This window comes from Numenius arquata, chromosome 10 (genome assembly GCF_964106895.1).
Source record: "Numenius arquata chromosome 10, bNumArq3.hap1.1, whole genome shotgun sequence".
Lineage (NCBI taxonomy): Eukaryota > Metazoa > Chordata > Aves > Charadriiformes > Scolopacidae > Numenius > Numenius arquata.
Genome location: NC_133585.1, coordinates 28,187,721 through 28,204,088, shown reverse-complemented (window position 1 = coordinate 28,204,088; position 16,368 = coordinate 28,187,721). Strand labels below are relative to the sequence as shown.

General features: G+C 42.6%; 1 protein-coding gene across 1 annotated transcript in view; it reads left to right on the top strand.

Moving 5' to 3' along the window:
- Positions 1 to 369: 369 nt before the first annotated feature.
- HHIP (hedgehog interacting protein) overlaps positions 370 to 16,368 on the top strand; it is a 73,013-nt gene continuing 57,014 nt past the window's right edge. Inside the window, exons 1-2 of the mRNA XM_074154406.1 lie at positions 370 to 636; positions 7,704 to 7,899. Coding sequence (XP_074010507.1) covers positions 370 to 636; positions 7,704 to 7,899 — 463 coding nt within the window. The remainder of the gene's footprint in view (positions 637 to 7,703; positions 7,900 to 16,368) is intronic.

Here is a 16,368-nt window from a genome sequence, read left to right as displayed (position 1 = left end):
TGCGGCTTTTGCACAACTTCGCCGGCTTCCCGAGCATCCTCCCCCCGGGGCGCGGGGGGTTCGTTCCCCCGCTCCTGCCCTTCTCCCGTCCGCCTTTTCGGAAGCGGGAGGGGGGGGGTGGGGGTGTGTGTGGTGGCGGTGGCCGAAAGTGCTTTCCCTCCGCCGGCTTTTTTAATTGCTACCGTTATTATTATCCTCCAGACTTTCCCCTTCTGGGGGAGGGAGGTGGTTTCCTGATCCGAAGTGCAAAGAAAAGTCAGTGGGATTCCCCTCCTTCTCCACCCCCACCCCCCCACCGCCCCCAACCTCCCCCCCCTTTTTTTTTTTTTTTTTTTTTTTTTTTGGGTGCATTCACACGCTCCCTCAGGCATGATGCTCAAGATGCTGCCCTTTAAGCTGCTGCTGGTGGCCGTGGTTCTGTGCTTCTTCGAGGGGGATGCCAAGTTTGGGGAGAGCGGCGCCCGGAGGAGAAGGTGCCTCAACGGGACCCCGCCGAGGCGGCTGAAGAAGCGGGACCGGCGGGTGCTGTCCCCGGAGGCCCCGGGCGGCGGGGAGGCGATGTGCCGCGGCCTCTACCCCCGCCTGTCCTGCTGCTCCCGCACTGACGTGCAGGGGCTGCTGCACGCCGAGGCCAAGGTAAGGCACCCCCTTAAAGGCTGCTTTGGGGGGAGCGCTTTTTTAATATTCTTTTTTTTTTTTTTTTGGCTTATTTATTTATTTCTTTCTTGCGCGGAGCCCGCGCACCAGCCGCTAACCTGCCGCTTTGCCGGGCGGGGAAGGTGGGGGGGCTACGGAGGGGTGGATGCATCGGCGGGGGAGGGGGGGCTACGGTTTCTGCCCGGGAGGTGAGGGCGAAGCAGAAACACGACGCCGGTGCTGATTTATTTCCTCGGGAGCCGCTGTCCTGGAGGGGACGGGCGCTCGGCGGGGAGAGCGCTTTGCGAGCCGACGGGCGGGCGCGGAAGTTACTTTTTTATTTTATTTTATTTTATTTTTTGTCGCCAGAGTTGGTGGCGGTGGCTCCGGGCTCGTCTCCGCCACCGAGGTGGGCCGGCCGGGCCGCCCCCTCAGGTACCGCCGCCCCGGGGAGAGGTGGAGAAGCCGGAGGGGCTTCGGCCGCCGCCCGGTGGGGCTGGTACCTTCGCTTGGCGGTGCTTTTCCAGTTGTTTTTCTTATATTTGCCTGTGGGGTGAAAAGGCTTGTCCAATTCGCTCCGCGTGCCTAGTCAGGAAGGTTTTTTGGATAGTAGACGGTGCCGGTGTACCGAAACTTTATGATGTCCAGCCTCCTCGGGGCCCGCGTGTCTCTCGGGATTAGGTGTATCGGCTGCAAAAGACCCCCGAAGTTTCCGCTTTAGGACCCTGCTCTAACAGTTCTCGCTCACCACCGGGTTTCTCACACGAGGTGCCGTGAGATAAGTCTTCCTTTTCGCATCACCTGGCAGCCTCTCTGCCCAGCTTCAAGCTGCGGTCATGTGAAGGGAAGCGCCTCCTCCGCTCACCCAATTTCTTAAAATTATCACTCGTCCGCATCCTTTAGCGAGTTAAATTCTCTTTATCAGCCTGTTGCTCGGCTTTGCGTTGGTACCTAACCCTACAGGACCCTGTCTGATCCGCTCTGCTGTGATGACCAGTGTTGCGTCCGGGGGTACGCACAAGGGAGGGAACTTGCTGAATAATGTCATTAAGAATCGCTGCACGTGAAATAAACAATCAGGTGTCTTTTTTTTTTTTTCTTTCCTTTTCTTCCCCCCCCCCCCCCCATCCTGGTTTAGGTTTAATTAAGAATTCCTCTGTTACAACTCTGTAGTTGTCAAGGTCTGAGAGTCTCTTGGAAAACTTGTGTTTCAGTCTTGCTGGCCCAAGCATAATAAAAAAAAAATACCCAGCCTGAATCGAATTTTTATGCTCAGTTCACGGTAGATTTCACTCCATTCTCATGTAAACAGCTTCTACGAATCAACATATGTGTCTGGGTGGTATCTCTCACTTTGTTTTGTAACAAAAAGCCATATTGCATCATTTAATTTGCTCAAGTCATGCAAATAGGAAAAAATCAATAGGACAAAAAGGGGTCGACTTATCCTCCTCCCCACTAAACTGCTGCCCACACACAGAGTCCTGTTGCTTATGGCAAAAGAATAACAACAACACCATTGTGTTTGTTAGTTGGTTCACTAATGGGTGAAACTGGAGAACATCATTCTCCTTCAGTCCCCAGCTCTGTCCAAATGTTCATGCCTTTTGAGGGAGCATTTGTCCTACCCCCCTCTATTCCCAGATGAGTGAGAACTGTCTTACTGCAGGTTTTCAGCTGCAGATCTCTCTTTATTCATACCATATGCAGCAGCAGTTTGAGATTCAAGGCAGATAATATTTCTTCATGTTGTCTAGAGACAGTGTCATTAAGCTCCTGTGTGATAATTGAATTCAACTATAAAGTAACCACACACAGATAACCTGAAAGATCTAGCAGGGGCGGGGGGGGGGAGGAATAATAGAAAAAAGAATAAGGACTGGAAAATATGTCCTTAATTCACCCTGTTTGCAATGTCTCGGTGGCATATATGCTACCGAGGTTATTCAGTGCTTGGAGACTCTTGTAGTAATTGGCTGAATGCAGTAAACTGGAAGTTGAATTTTGGTTAGTTTGCAATCTCCAGGCAGTTGAAGGGTTTATTCTCTTCTTACTATTCCTTGAAAATATCTTTTAATTCCCTTTGTTTTGTTCTGTTGCTTGTTTTTTTTTTTTTTTTTTACTAACGGTGGTAAAAACCTGATATAAATGTGAGGAATTGACCATACCAACTACCACAGTAGCTATTTCTGAGCTGCTGAACCTGTTTTTTTTAGATACAAATTACACTTTCTAAGGAATATTATTTTACAGGGTTTTAAAATCAGGCTGGTTTTCACCAAAGATTTATGAAACTCACAAACCTGCTTTATCATATCAATATATGTTTAGAAAAAATGTCCAAATATGTGTCATGTATACTTGACAGAAGTAGGTGGTCATTCCATAAAAGACATGCCGCAAACTATTATGGAATACATTTGAAGGGAACTTTTCTAAAAGCACACTTTTTAAACTCTGTTCTACTACAGTTCCCAAACCAGCTTTTTAAAACTCCATCATATATCAACACGATGGAGTGGCTAGGACATTAACAGAAATCTGAACACTAGTTTCTTCAGAAAAAAAAAAAAAAAAAGAATTGAGCATGCTCATTTGACATTTTCATCAGAGCTTCTTGGTTAAGATGCCAGGTTTTTGAGAATTTTTGACCAAATTATTGATCTGTGTTTATAATGAAAACACTGCCATTGCCTGTGGTTTTGGAAACAGAAATGGAGCTACCATAATGAGCAGATACAGGGTTGCACTGGCTCAAGTAAGATTTTTGCATCTTGTTGTTGACATTTAACTCTTCGTCTTCTACTTTTCTGCAGTATCCCCTTGTTTATGAAGGGCTACTATGTCCCAATATCAGTTTTTCTAAAAGTTTGCTTACAGCCTGACAGGCAAAGAAGTCCTCTCTACCTTGGATGGTTTCACAGCCAAGGCTGTCAAGGAATGGGTGAAAAGTAATTGTTTTCAAGTGTGCCCTTTTACAATCATTTGTTTGCTCTGGCTCTTTCACGAACAAAGGCTATTGTTGAACACATCCAACTAAACAAATAACTCATCTTGGGGTCCCTTTAACAGCTGCCTTAGTACAATGATCTATTTACATATTACCCTAAAATTGAAACCGAACTCTTTAATGACATAATCCAGCACTATAATACAGAAGAAGCATATGTTCAACCCAACAGCTGAACGATCTCGTAAGCATATGATTTTTAGACATAAATGCTTGTATATCAAATACAGCTTAATGCAGTGACTTATTTCACTGGGGTTTTGTTTCTGTTAACATCAAAATTATACTGCCATTCTCAAACTAGATATGACAGAGCACACAAGACAGATGACAATATTCAACATAAAGAATTTCTGTCTATTGTATCGTCTTCTGTTTCTTCTTCTTTGCACCATCCTTTTTGTTGATAAACCAGTTTAGTATGCTATGCCTTCCCGTGCATTCCAGGATTTATCTTACCTTTAGTCTACCCGTTTTACTTTCATGTGGCTAGAGATTAAAGGATGATCTTACAGATGTTGTAAATTAGTCAGCAGCAGGCATAATCATTATTAGGCATGTTGCAATAAATGTTTGGAAGTTTTACATATTTTCCAGAGCACAGTTAGTTTAAACCACTGCAGTTTGATGGTTTCACATACGACTTTAAAAATTGAAGCAGGAAATTAGTTTACATTTCTTCAAAAGACCAAAGCCATTGTCAACTTTAAGGTCATTTTCAAAGTAAAGATCCAATAGAAGAAGCTTCATTCAAGTAAGTTTTTCAGCTTTTGCTTAAAACTGGCTTAATATACTCCAGGATAAATACATTATCGATTTACTGAAATTCAGAATAGAACGGTTGTCCTATCTCCCAGCCAGGACAGAGTTATACATCAGACCTCACACAGAGCAAATGTTACCACCCTGTTTTCCTTGAGCATTCTAAAAGTTAAATAACATCGTACTTGATTTTCAGATAATTGATTGACTCTCATTCCTTAATCTTCCGATTAGCTATTATATGACCAAGATTCATTCCAGAAATGACATGAGGGGGTGAATTCCTGTGGTTAATTCCTGGATAGCAGCTGCTCAGGGGGATTAGGATCCTTTTGTCTTAACTTTGAGGACTGAAATGTTGGCAAGCATTACTTCTCCTGTATCACCAGGCAACGTCAATTACGTTTTCCACAAGTAACCGTAAATTAGCTTTGCTATCCTGTAATTTTTTTATTTTTTTTCCCCTATTCACAATGCATTCTGGAGTCTTCCAGTAGAAGTACCGCTTTCTATCTGCATCACTGGAGTTAATTCAATAAACACTCTGAATATTTACCTAGAAATACCTCATGTTTACTTGTACTTCTAAACACACCGTGATACTGCTACCACAAGAAAGCCTGCTGCCTGAGATCAACTCCCTGATGAAAAAAATCCCAAATTTTTGCAAAGCAGGTGGTACGATTGAATGTAAGCAAGTACTCTGAAGAGTCTGTAGTCATGGTGCCCTTTCCTTCTTTCCTTTGGTGACAACACCAAAAATAGGTCATTTCATCCTTACTTTAGGAGAGTTCCCAGCTTCTTGGTGACATAGTGTTCTTAAAAAGTAGTATTTATGGCTAGTGCTTTCAATGATCCCCTATTGGCTTCAGACTTTCTTCTATTTGGCAGACAATGACTTGACTGAATTATACAGGCCACTTCCCATCAGAACCACAACAGCGCAAGGTACCAAGGTCAGGATGTCACCAGCCCTTAAGAAAGTCCAGCTAATGCAGAAGATTGCTTCGGCAGTGTGGATTACTGCACGCATATGAAGTCTGCTCTCTACTACCTGGATTGCAATCCTAGGTGGTATTATGTCAAGTTCAAAGTTTTAGTTATTATGTATTTTGGTTATAGTTTATTGTAGTTTTCATTATATTTTTAGTTCTTGTCTTCAAGGCATTTCCCCCTAGATCTACCATATCTAGAACAACATCTGAAACTCAAGAAAGAAGGCTAAGGTTAACAGTTCTACTGCTATGGCCCAAATGAGCAATCTAGCAAAAAAAACCCCCAACTTTTTCAGGAGGGAAGGGGCTGAGGCTGTGGAAACAATTCCCCAAAGAATTCTGGGCCAATGCAAGCCTTTTGCCATGCATGCAACATGCAATTAATAGACTACTGTCTTCAAGACAGTAAAAAGAAAAAGAAAAAAAAAAAAGACAAACCCTTTCTAAAAGAAGATGTGAGACAATTATATTCCCAAGAAGGGTTTGAAGAGAGATAATAAACCATACATGGCAGATGTTACTCACATTACCTAATTGCGGGTGCTGTGAAGCCAAGGGTAGTCTGAGAACAGATAGTTTAAAGAACAGAACATTTAATGCATTCAATGGTCCTGGCAAATCTGGAGGAATTCTTTTTGAAGCCAATGGCAGCTCTTCCAGAATAAGGTAGAAGCCAAATGATCTTCTTCTAATCAGTGGTCCAACTTCTGCCGCTAAACTTTAGTACACATTTCAGATGGTCTTTTGACAATACATGTTATGGTAAGACTAAATTTTCCAGGAAAGAGTTCGTTTTCTAAATTAAGGTTCCTTTAAGTAGGATTTTGTGTAACTGTACAGGCCATATATTATGTAATATTTTGAATATGTATCTGTTTAAAAACAATGGAGAATGCATTTGTCTCAACTGTTTGAGGTTTATGCAACTATGATCCATAAATGAAAAGCTGAGTTCAGAACTGTGTTATCAAAGTACTGCATCCTAGAAGACAGCCAAGCTAAGAGACAGCGTTCTGAAACACATAAAGAGTCTTCATGCACTGAAAAACTTATGTTATCAAAGTAATTTTGATAATTCCCTTCGATGTTGTGTTGCAAGGGAATGACATTGGAAAGTCCTTCTACAAATCAACTCAGAGATATGAACTGTAGCAAAACTGTGCCAATATTTTCAAATGTGCTATTTACAAATATTTACAAATTTTACAGAGTACAAATATTTACCGCATTAATATTTCTTAATATAAGTGTCTTACAGTCTTTGTTTATAACTGCATTAAACAAATAGCAGAAGAAACCTGAACTTTGTTTTTGCCTTGGATCAGATTCAGTCCCTCTCAACTGAGAACACATTTCCCACTACCCACTATTGGGATGAATGATCAAAAAACAATCCATGTGGTTAACAATAGATTAACAAAGTGCACTGCATTCAAAGACTAATAAAGACGACTATGCTGTTTTCCATTATTTTTCACGATTTGATGACATTGCGCTCCTTAGGCTCCTGTGTTTACTTAAACACATCATCAATCGTGGTTTCGTGCTTCTTCAAGTACTACGCATAATATATGCTCTTTTTTCAGGACAGAGTTACAGTTTCAATAATGAGACAAACAAGATGTTATGAACAAATTCTACCTGTTCACTTGTAAAAAGGCATGTCTGCAAATGTACAGCTTGTCCCACCTCCAAGTAGTTTGCATTAGAGAGAACAAAGAGCAGAGCAGCATTTAAAGCATGAAAAATCCAAGGCACCTGCTGAACTCCACAGCAGTGGTTTCAGTACCCGGACTGCGGTAGCATTCAAAATATTTAATAGATACCTAGATGTGATTTTACTGATGTGTTTTGATGGTAGAATGTTAAATTTTAGTCTTGAAACACTTGAATAGGTCACCTTACAAGTTAGTTTTTTAAGTATTTCTCGTAAGAGAAGTGGGTGGGCGGCCTGCTGGAGTAGCTCCTCTTCGTATAAATGATCTCTCTAGTTCAGAGATTCTACGTGATTAAGAGATAGCGGGCGTGAGTCCATAAAATAACTTGAGTACTATTATTCTTATCTGAGAAAGAGAAGCAAGTGCTTAAAAATTCACTGTACTAATGACATATTGCACATTACATAGTAATAATTTTTGCACTTCTGAAGCAGTGACATGAAACATGATGCGTTTATACTAACCGTGTTGGTTCCGCCAGCATTATTTATTACATAAGATCATGCAATCTTTTTTCTTTGTGTGTGTGTAAGATGGGGAAACAGGTCATATATTTATTTGTCTCTGGTTTGTGGCTTGCAGATACTTTCTGTTACCAACAACACAGAATGTGCGAAGCTACTGGAGGAAATCAAATGTGCACACTGCTCACCTCACGCTCAGAATCTATTCCACTCACCTGAGAAAGGGGAAACACCTGAAAGAGAACTAACTCTTCCCTACCTGTGCAAAGACTATTGTAAAGAATTCTATTACACTTGCAGAGGTCACATACCAGGTAAAAACTACAACAAAATACGGGGCTAAAGGATGTCCGGTTTGAAATGTTGATACTGCCTGAGTGGTCATAGCTCTTCACTAGGTAAAATCCCCATGGATATCCAGGGGATTTTGCCCAAGCTAAGACGGAATATCTCAGGGTCTTCCCAGCAGATCTTATGTAGTGAGGTAAATGCTTTGCGCGCTTTCTTGCCAGCCTCCTATTAGATTCTCCATGAAACACAGGATTGTTTATTGTCAAAGGCACCTGAAGCTATTACCTTCGCTGAATATCAGCATGTTCATTCAAATAATGTAAATAAGTAGTTTGCCATCCAAAAGGCTATTCTAAATCACAGATAGCTTTAAAATGCAAGTAATAAAGGATGCTGGCTATTTGTGGTAGACTCTAAAAGCTAATGAGTAAAGTGTTTTTTCTGGTTTTGTTACCCTAGAAACTGACGTTTTTTCCACAGGGTTTGAAGCCCATTGAACTCAAAGGGAGCTATTCCATAGACTTCTGTGATCTTTGAATCACTTCCAACATGCTGTTAACAACCAAATTCTTAACTAGCCTAACACTTCCTCAGCGTAGTCAGTAGAGTTAGCTGGACATCACCAAAACCAGAATTTGACCTGTGTTGTCTAAGACAGTCACCAAATGTGTGCTATCACTTGTAACTATATCAACAAAAATAACCACAGAAGATGGTTCTTTTAGAGATACTGTCTTAATACACTATTGTATTAAATAACATCTTTGGTATTCTCAGTAGTAAATTATTTATATGTTTAAGGCTGTCATTTTTAAACTATGCTTTTTTCCCTGTCCAAACACTACTTATAAATAATGCCACACAGAAGAAAATAATTAAACTGGTTAAGATTATTTTTTTTACTAGCAACACAGACTGGAAAAAAAGAGTTGATAACAATATGAAAAATGAATTTGTGAATAGTTATATTTGACATACGAACACAGCTTTGTAATATAATATAAACATATTTGACTAAAGGGGATAGTTTAAGTGGATGAGATTTGGAGGAGGGTTTTTAATTGCGTCTGTACAGTGTGTACTTGTTTTCTCTGAAATCCCAAGAGTGCGGGGATTTTTTTGCAGCGTTCTTTTATTGACTTGAGAAAACATTTTGAATTTACTTACTTTTTCCCTTTACTGTGGTTTAACATGTATCTCAACCCATTCAAATATGAAAATATTATTATTGTCTTTATAAACTAAGAGATGTTTCTAAGGCTTTCTTAAACCAGCTGTTTCTTGCTCTTTATCACATTCCCCAAAGCAAAGCCGAATAGATCACAGTTGCCAAGACTGCCTGCTGAACAGCGATAACAGATTAGATATTCTAAATGTTTGGCCCATATAAGAAGTCAGCACAAAGACTTTTTTTTGACATGAGTTTGTAGCTAGCGCAAACGATTAGCATTTTCCGCAGAGCAAGTCCCTCAGAGTTGTTTTATGAAATTCTGTGTTTCTGAGGAAACAATTTGTTTAATTGGAAAAAGTGAAAGAGGGAGAAAAGAGAAAGAAGGAGGAGGCAGAGGGAGGGAGAGAGAATGAGAAAGGGCTGAGCAGCACAGGAGCTATAGCCACAGGAACCTCACTCCTCAGATCAACATATGTGGTGACGAATGACAAATTTATTTTTCTACAAAGTTTGTGTATATGTAAAACTGCTGAAGTGCATCAAGATGTCAAGTGCTTTTTCTGACCACCCAGGTTGCCTTGAAAGATAACCAGATGAAAGCATAACTGTAGCACTGGACAGAGCACTGTGCTTTGCAGGAAAAGAGCTTACATACTTTAGCGTCAGTTAAAATAAGATTTTTCCTACATCAATCAGATGCTAATAATCTTTCTAAACACTTGTTCTGAAAGTGGGTTGTGCTAACAAAAAGTTGTCGCCTACTTACATCCAACAACAGGGTTAATTTGGTGACTTGACTGGTACGTACGGTTGTTGAAACCTATACTAGTATTGCCTGAAGGTATTATTTCAGTAAGATTCGGGTCCCTCTTTTTGAGGGATGGCTTACAGGATTTTAATATAGTTTAATAGTCTCGTACATTCTAAAATAGAAATAATTACAATAACAACTTATTTGGGTTTTCTGTTTTACTTGTGAGACCTGTCTATCCATAATAATATTTATTGCAAAAGAAAGGAAAAAATAGAAAATATGGAAGCTAAGTTTTCAGTTTAGCTTGGAGGATTAAACAAAGAGTTGGAAATTAACAGGCCTGCAAACCCAAGGTCGCTGGGAATGATTCACTGCACAAAGTCAAATAATTACTCTTCCTCCATTAGGGAGTGCTAATTGTTTCTGAACACCAATACAAAGGAGTTTAAGGAAATTGCTGACTACAAAAATAATTTTATCCCTTAAGTCCTGCACAAGTGAGAAATATGAATAGCAACTGAAGATAGCAAGCATCTTTTATGGAACTGAAATTTTAGCAGTACATATTAACCAAGATGACTGAGTAATTATACATCAGGTTTTTTGATGAGTTAGCTCCAGAAATTCATTTATTGTTCTGTCTCTTTTTACAAAGACGAAAACTCTAGCTGATCCTTGGTTAACTCTTTTGAAGACAGCAGTTTGCCCACCAGTTATGACTGTATCAGAACTTCCACTAATTTCTTCGGGTATATCCAAAGAAAAAGTGGACCCAATTCTTTATTCAAACAGAATAATGACAATAGCTGTTAGGATTGTATGGATATGTCACTGCAGGATGGTGTAATGTGTCACAAAGTCTATGAGAAGAACTTCCCTGCTTCATCCCAGGTGACCGTTCTCATTATTTCTCATCTATCTTTACTATGAGCCTCAGTTTAAATGATTACTGATGGGGACACTGGAGTTAAGTGACTTAATGAAGTATCTTCAAGCAGTATCAACTTTAAGGTTTCCCGAGGTCATAGAATCAGAATCATTTAGGTTGGAAAAGACCTTTAAATCATCGAGTCCAACCATAAACCTAACACTGCCAAGTCCACCACTAAACCAGGTCCCTAAACGCCACATCTACGCATCTTTTAAATACCACCAGGGATGGTGACTCAACCACTTCCCTTGGCAGCCTGTTCCAATGCTTGACAACTCTTTCAGTGAAGAAATTTTTCCTAATATCCAATCTAAACCTCCTCTGGCACAACTTGAGGCCATTTCCTCTTGTCCTGTCGCTTGTTCCTTGGGAGAAGAGACGAACCCCCCAACTCGCAACAACATCTTTTCAGGGAGTTGTAGAGAGCGATAAAGTCTCCCCTCAGCCTCTTTTTCTCTAAGCCAAACAACCCCAGTTCCCTCAGCCCCTCCTCATAAGACTTGTTCTCTAGACCTTCCCACCAGCTTCATTGCTCTTCTCTGGACACCCTCCAGCACGTCAACGTCTTTCTTGTAGTGAGGGGCCCAAAACTGGACACAGCACTCGAGGTGCAGTCTCACTAATGCCGAGTATAGGGGGACAATCACTTCCCTAGTCCTGCTGGCCACACTGTTCCTGATACATGCTGTTGGCCTTCTTGGCCACCTGGGCACACTGTTGACACGTATTCAGCCAGCTGTCGACCAAAATGCCCAGATCCTTTTCTGCCGGGCAGCTCTCCAGCCACTCTTCTCCAAGCTGGTAGCACTACTTGGAGTTGTTGTGACCCAGGTGCAGGACTTGGCACTTGGCCTTGTTGAACCTCATACCGTTGGCATTGGCCCATTGATCCAGCTTGTCGAGATCCCTCTGTAGAGCCTGCCTACCTTCAAGCAGATCCATGCTCCCGCCTAACTTGATGTCGTCTGCAAATTGACTGAGGGTGCACTCAATCCACTCGTCCAGATCATTGATAAAGATACTAAACAAAACTGGCCCCAATACTGAGTCCTGGGGAGCGAACACCACTTGTGACCGGCCACCAACTGGATTTAACTCCATTCACCACCACTCTCTGGGCCTGGCCCTCCAGCCATTTTTTCACCCAGCAAAGCATATGCCCATCCAAGCCATGAGCAGCCAGTTTCTCCAGGAGAATGCTGTGGGAAACAGTGTCAAAGGCTTTACTAAAGTCCAGGTAAACAACATCCACAGCCTTTCCCTCGTGCACCAAGCAGGTCACTTGTCATAGAAGGAGATCAAGTTAATCAAGCAGGACCTGCCTTTCATAAACACATGCTGACTGGGCCTGATCACCTGGTTGTCCTGTACATGCTGTGTGATGGCACTCAAGATGATCTGTTCCATAACCTTCCTTAGCACTGAGTTCAGACTGGCAGGCCTGTAGTCCTCCGGATCCTCCTTCTGGCCCTTCTTGTAGATGGGCATCGCATTTGCCATCTTTCAGTCAACTGGCACCTCCCCGGTTAGCCAGGACTGCTGACAGATGATGGAAAGTGGCTTGGTGAGCACTTCTGTCAGCTTCCTCAGTACTCTTGCCATCCAGCCACATAGACTTGTGTGTGTCTCAGTGGTGTAGCAACTCACTAACCATCTCCCCTTGGATTATGGGGGCTTTGTTCTGCTCCCCATCCCTGTCTTCTGGCTCAGGGGGCTGGGTACCCAGAGAACAACTGGTCTTATTATTAAAGACTGAGGCAAAGGCAGCATTAAGTACCTCAGCCTTTTCCTCATCCTTTGTCACTATGTTTCCCCTCGCATCCAATTAAAGGTGGAGATCATCCTTAGCCCTCCTTTTGTTGCTAATGTATTTATAGAAGCGTTTTTTAGGGTTTTTTTACGGCAGTAGACATATTAAGTTCTAGTTGGGCTTTGGCCCTTCTAATTTTCTCCCTGCATAACCTCACTACCCTCTTGTAGTCCTCCTGAGTTGCCTGCTCCTTCTTCCAAAAGTCATAAACAACTTTTTTTTTTTTCCTGAGTCCCAGACAAAGCTCTCTGTTCAGCCAGGCTGGTCTTCTTCCCCACTGGCTTGTCTTTCAGTACATGGGGATGGCTTGCTCCTGCACCTTTGAGATTTCCTTCTTGAAGAATGTCCAGCCCTCCTGGACTCCTTTGCCCTTCTGGACTGCCTCCCAAGGGACTCTGTCAACTAGGCTCTTAAACAGGCCGAAGTCTTCCCTCCAGAAGTCCAAGGCGACATTTCTGTTAACCTCCCTCCTTACTTTTCTAAGAACCGAGAACTATCATTTTGTGATCGCTATGCCCAAGACGGCCTCCAACCATCACATCACCCACAAGTCCTTCTATGTTCGCAAACAACAGGTCCAGCAGAGCGTCTTCCTTAGTTGGCTCACTCACTAACTATGTCAGGAAGTTATCTTCCACACACTCCAGGAACCTCCTAGACTGTTTCCTCTCCACTGTATTGTATTTCCAGCAGACGTCTGGTAAGTTGAAGTCCCCCACAAGAACAAGGGCTAGTGATTGTGAGACTTCTCCCAGCTGCTTATAGCATATTTAATCTGCCTCTTCATCCTGATTAGGCGGTCTATAACAGACTCCCAACATGATATCTGCCTTGTTGGCTTTCCCCCTGATTTTTAGCCATAAACACTCAACCCTTTCGTCACCATCATCAAGCTCTAGACAGTCGAAACACTCCCTAACAGGGCTACCCCACCACTTCTCCTTTGTTGCCTATCCCTTCTGAAGACTTTATAGCCATCCATTGCAGCACTCCAGTTGTGCGTGTCATCCCACCATGTTTCCATGATTGCAACTAGATCATAGGTTTCCAGCTGCACAATGGCTGCTCCTGTTTGTTGCCCATGCTGCATGCATTGGTGTAGATGCACTTCAGTTGGGCTATTGATCCCACCATCTTTGTCAGGGGAGAAGCTCTAATTCTTATATGACTGTTCTCAGATGCTTCCGTGGTTTCTAACACATCAATAACTCTTGCATCTTTGCTGCTGCATGGATCTCCATCCCCTACCTCCACTGAGACAGCAGACTGTAGGACCTTGCTAGCATACCATCCCTCAAACATTGGCATGCTGCCCCTAGGCTTATCTCTAGCATGCCTGGGTTTACCCCTTTCCCCTTTCAAATCTAGTTTAAAGCTCTTTCAATAAGCCCTGCTAACTCCTGTGCAAAGAGTCTTTTCCCCATTTGAGACGGGTGTACCCTGTCTGCCACCCGGTGTCGTGTAGATTGACCCATGATCAAAAAACCCAAAATGTTGCCTGTGACACCAGGCTTGCAGCAAGGTATTGATCTGCTGGCTCTTCCCATTTCTTCCCTCATCATTCCCTGCAACTGGAAGGATAGAGGAGAACACTACTTGTGTTCCTGATCCCTTAACTGGTCCTCCCAAGGCCCTGAAGTCTGTCTTGATTGCCTTTGGACTTCTTGTTGCAACTTTATCACTGCCTACTTGAAAAATCAATAACGGATAATAATCTGAGGGCCGTAGCAGGCTAGGAAGCTTGCTCTTCACATCTTTAACCTGGGCCCCAGGGAGACAGCAGACTTCCCTAAGAAGTGGGTCCAGTCTTCATATTAGGCCTTCTGTTCCCCTCGGGAGAGAGTCTCCTATGACAACGACCTGTCTTTTTTTCTTTATGGAAGCGGTTTTGATGCAAGGGGTAGACCGACTTAACCTTGGCAACACCTCCAAGCTGGATGAACCATCCTCGTGATTGTTTGGTTCCCCTTGCAAAGCTTCGTACCTATTCTGCAAGGGCACTTGGGAAGGTTTGCTACTCACAGAGGAGATGTGCCTGCTGCGCCAGCCAGGAACTTGTCATCACTGCCTCCTTGCCTTCAAGTCACCAAATTCAGCCAGGTGGGGAGAGGACAGGGAATCCTCTGTATCATGTGTCCTGTCTGCCTGTTGGCCTGTCCCAGGGATGGTAGAGAAGACTGTCTAATATTCATTGTTAACATAGCTAGTAAAGAAAGGCACGGCTGATTCTCCCTTTAGGCATGAGCAGAAACTTGATCCATGCCAGTCGAAGTGACATATTCTGAGGAACAAACCTGTGCCACAGCCATGGTGCATTCTGCCATCCGAGGACATCGGACAGATTTTGAACTATATGCTTTCCCTTATTTTCATTTGAAGCAATCAGTTCCAGGTGATTGTGGGTGAATTCAGACCCAGGCCCAAATCTGAACTCAGGCATTACCAGAAGGGAAGCTTGCTATTAATTTTTTAACTCCAAATGGGGGCACCCCATTCCCAAAATGCTGGAAATCAAAGAAATTCTGCAACCAGAACAACACTTCCAGAAGTTCTAACATAGTCAACTAATAGTCACAGCCAACATAGCCAACCTGCAGAAAAACAGTAGTGGCTCATAATGTTGCTACCGCTAAGAAGAGCATCGAGGGGATTAACCCTGGCACTGCCTGCGTGCAGGTAGATTCAATGTGCGAGTATGAGAAGGGGGCCACCAGTCACTTGAAAACCAGTAGGAAGTGAGGTGAGCTACCACCGAACTTATGGCATTTTGAAAGAAGCAATCTGGAATCACCTCTTTGATTTAGTTTTCACTGAGAGTTGAGAAGAGAGAGGAGAATGTGGGTTTTGTGAACAAATTCACATGCAGCTGTGAAAAGTGCAAATCAGAAAAGGAAAAGAAAAACAAAAAAAAACCCAAACCAGGAAAATGCTTTTTTTTTACACAATATTGAACTGTGTGCTCAAAGCCAATACTAGCAGGAATAAAGCAGGTGAGCCTGATTCCCACTGATTTCTAGATGGTGTCTAAGCCAGTGTAGGTCTACTTAGATGAGTGGATGGTGTGTGCAGTGCAAACAAGAAAGGGAAACAGGAACTGGGCTTGCTGTAAAGACGGGGACAAAGGCTACCACGAGGTTTGAGTCGTATAGCAAAGAGAAGAGGCAGGGGGATGAGGAAGCAGGGAATCCAGCAAAGTGGAATTTGGTGAAGGTAGGATAGGAGGGAAGATACAGTGTGAGGAATAACTGACTGTAAATACGAGTGGAGAGAGGAGGTGAGGATCAGCTGAGAGCAGACGTTTGCCTTCGAAAAGGCTTGAAATCACGCAGCTTATTGCACAGTTTTTTATAAAGGCGAACACAGAAAGCCTTCACTGTAACTGCCCTAACTGAAAAGTCTGTAGTTTGATTCTTGTTTGCAAGACAGAAAGTTTTAAAAGCATAGAAATGCAAGCCTGTGCAAAATCTGAACATCTACAACACTTAAAAACATTATGTTTAATCGTCCGTTGTGATTTCAGTTTTCTTTGTTAACGAGGGCACTGCTGTATCAACACATACACAACTGGTAGGGAACTTGTAATGATATGTACGACTCTTTCAAAATAGTAACTACAGGAATTCACACAGGGCCAAATGTAGCCGTCCCTATTAGGGATAGTTCTCACAGAGGACAGTGACAGAGCTGGATTTGAATAAACTCAGACCGAGCAAAATGATCTTTTTTTTTTTTTTTCCTCCAAACAATTCTAGTGCTTAGGGGCACTTGTCAGGGACCATTCTTCTGGACACTTCACAAACACTGAACAAAATGGCAAATTCTACAC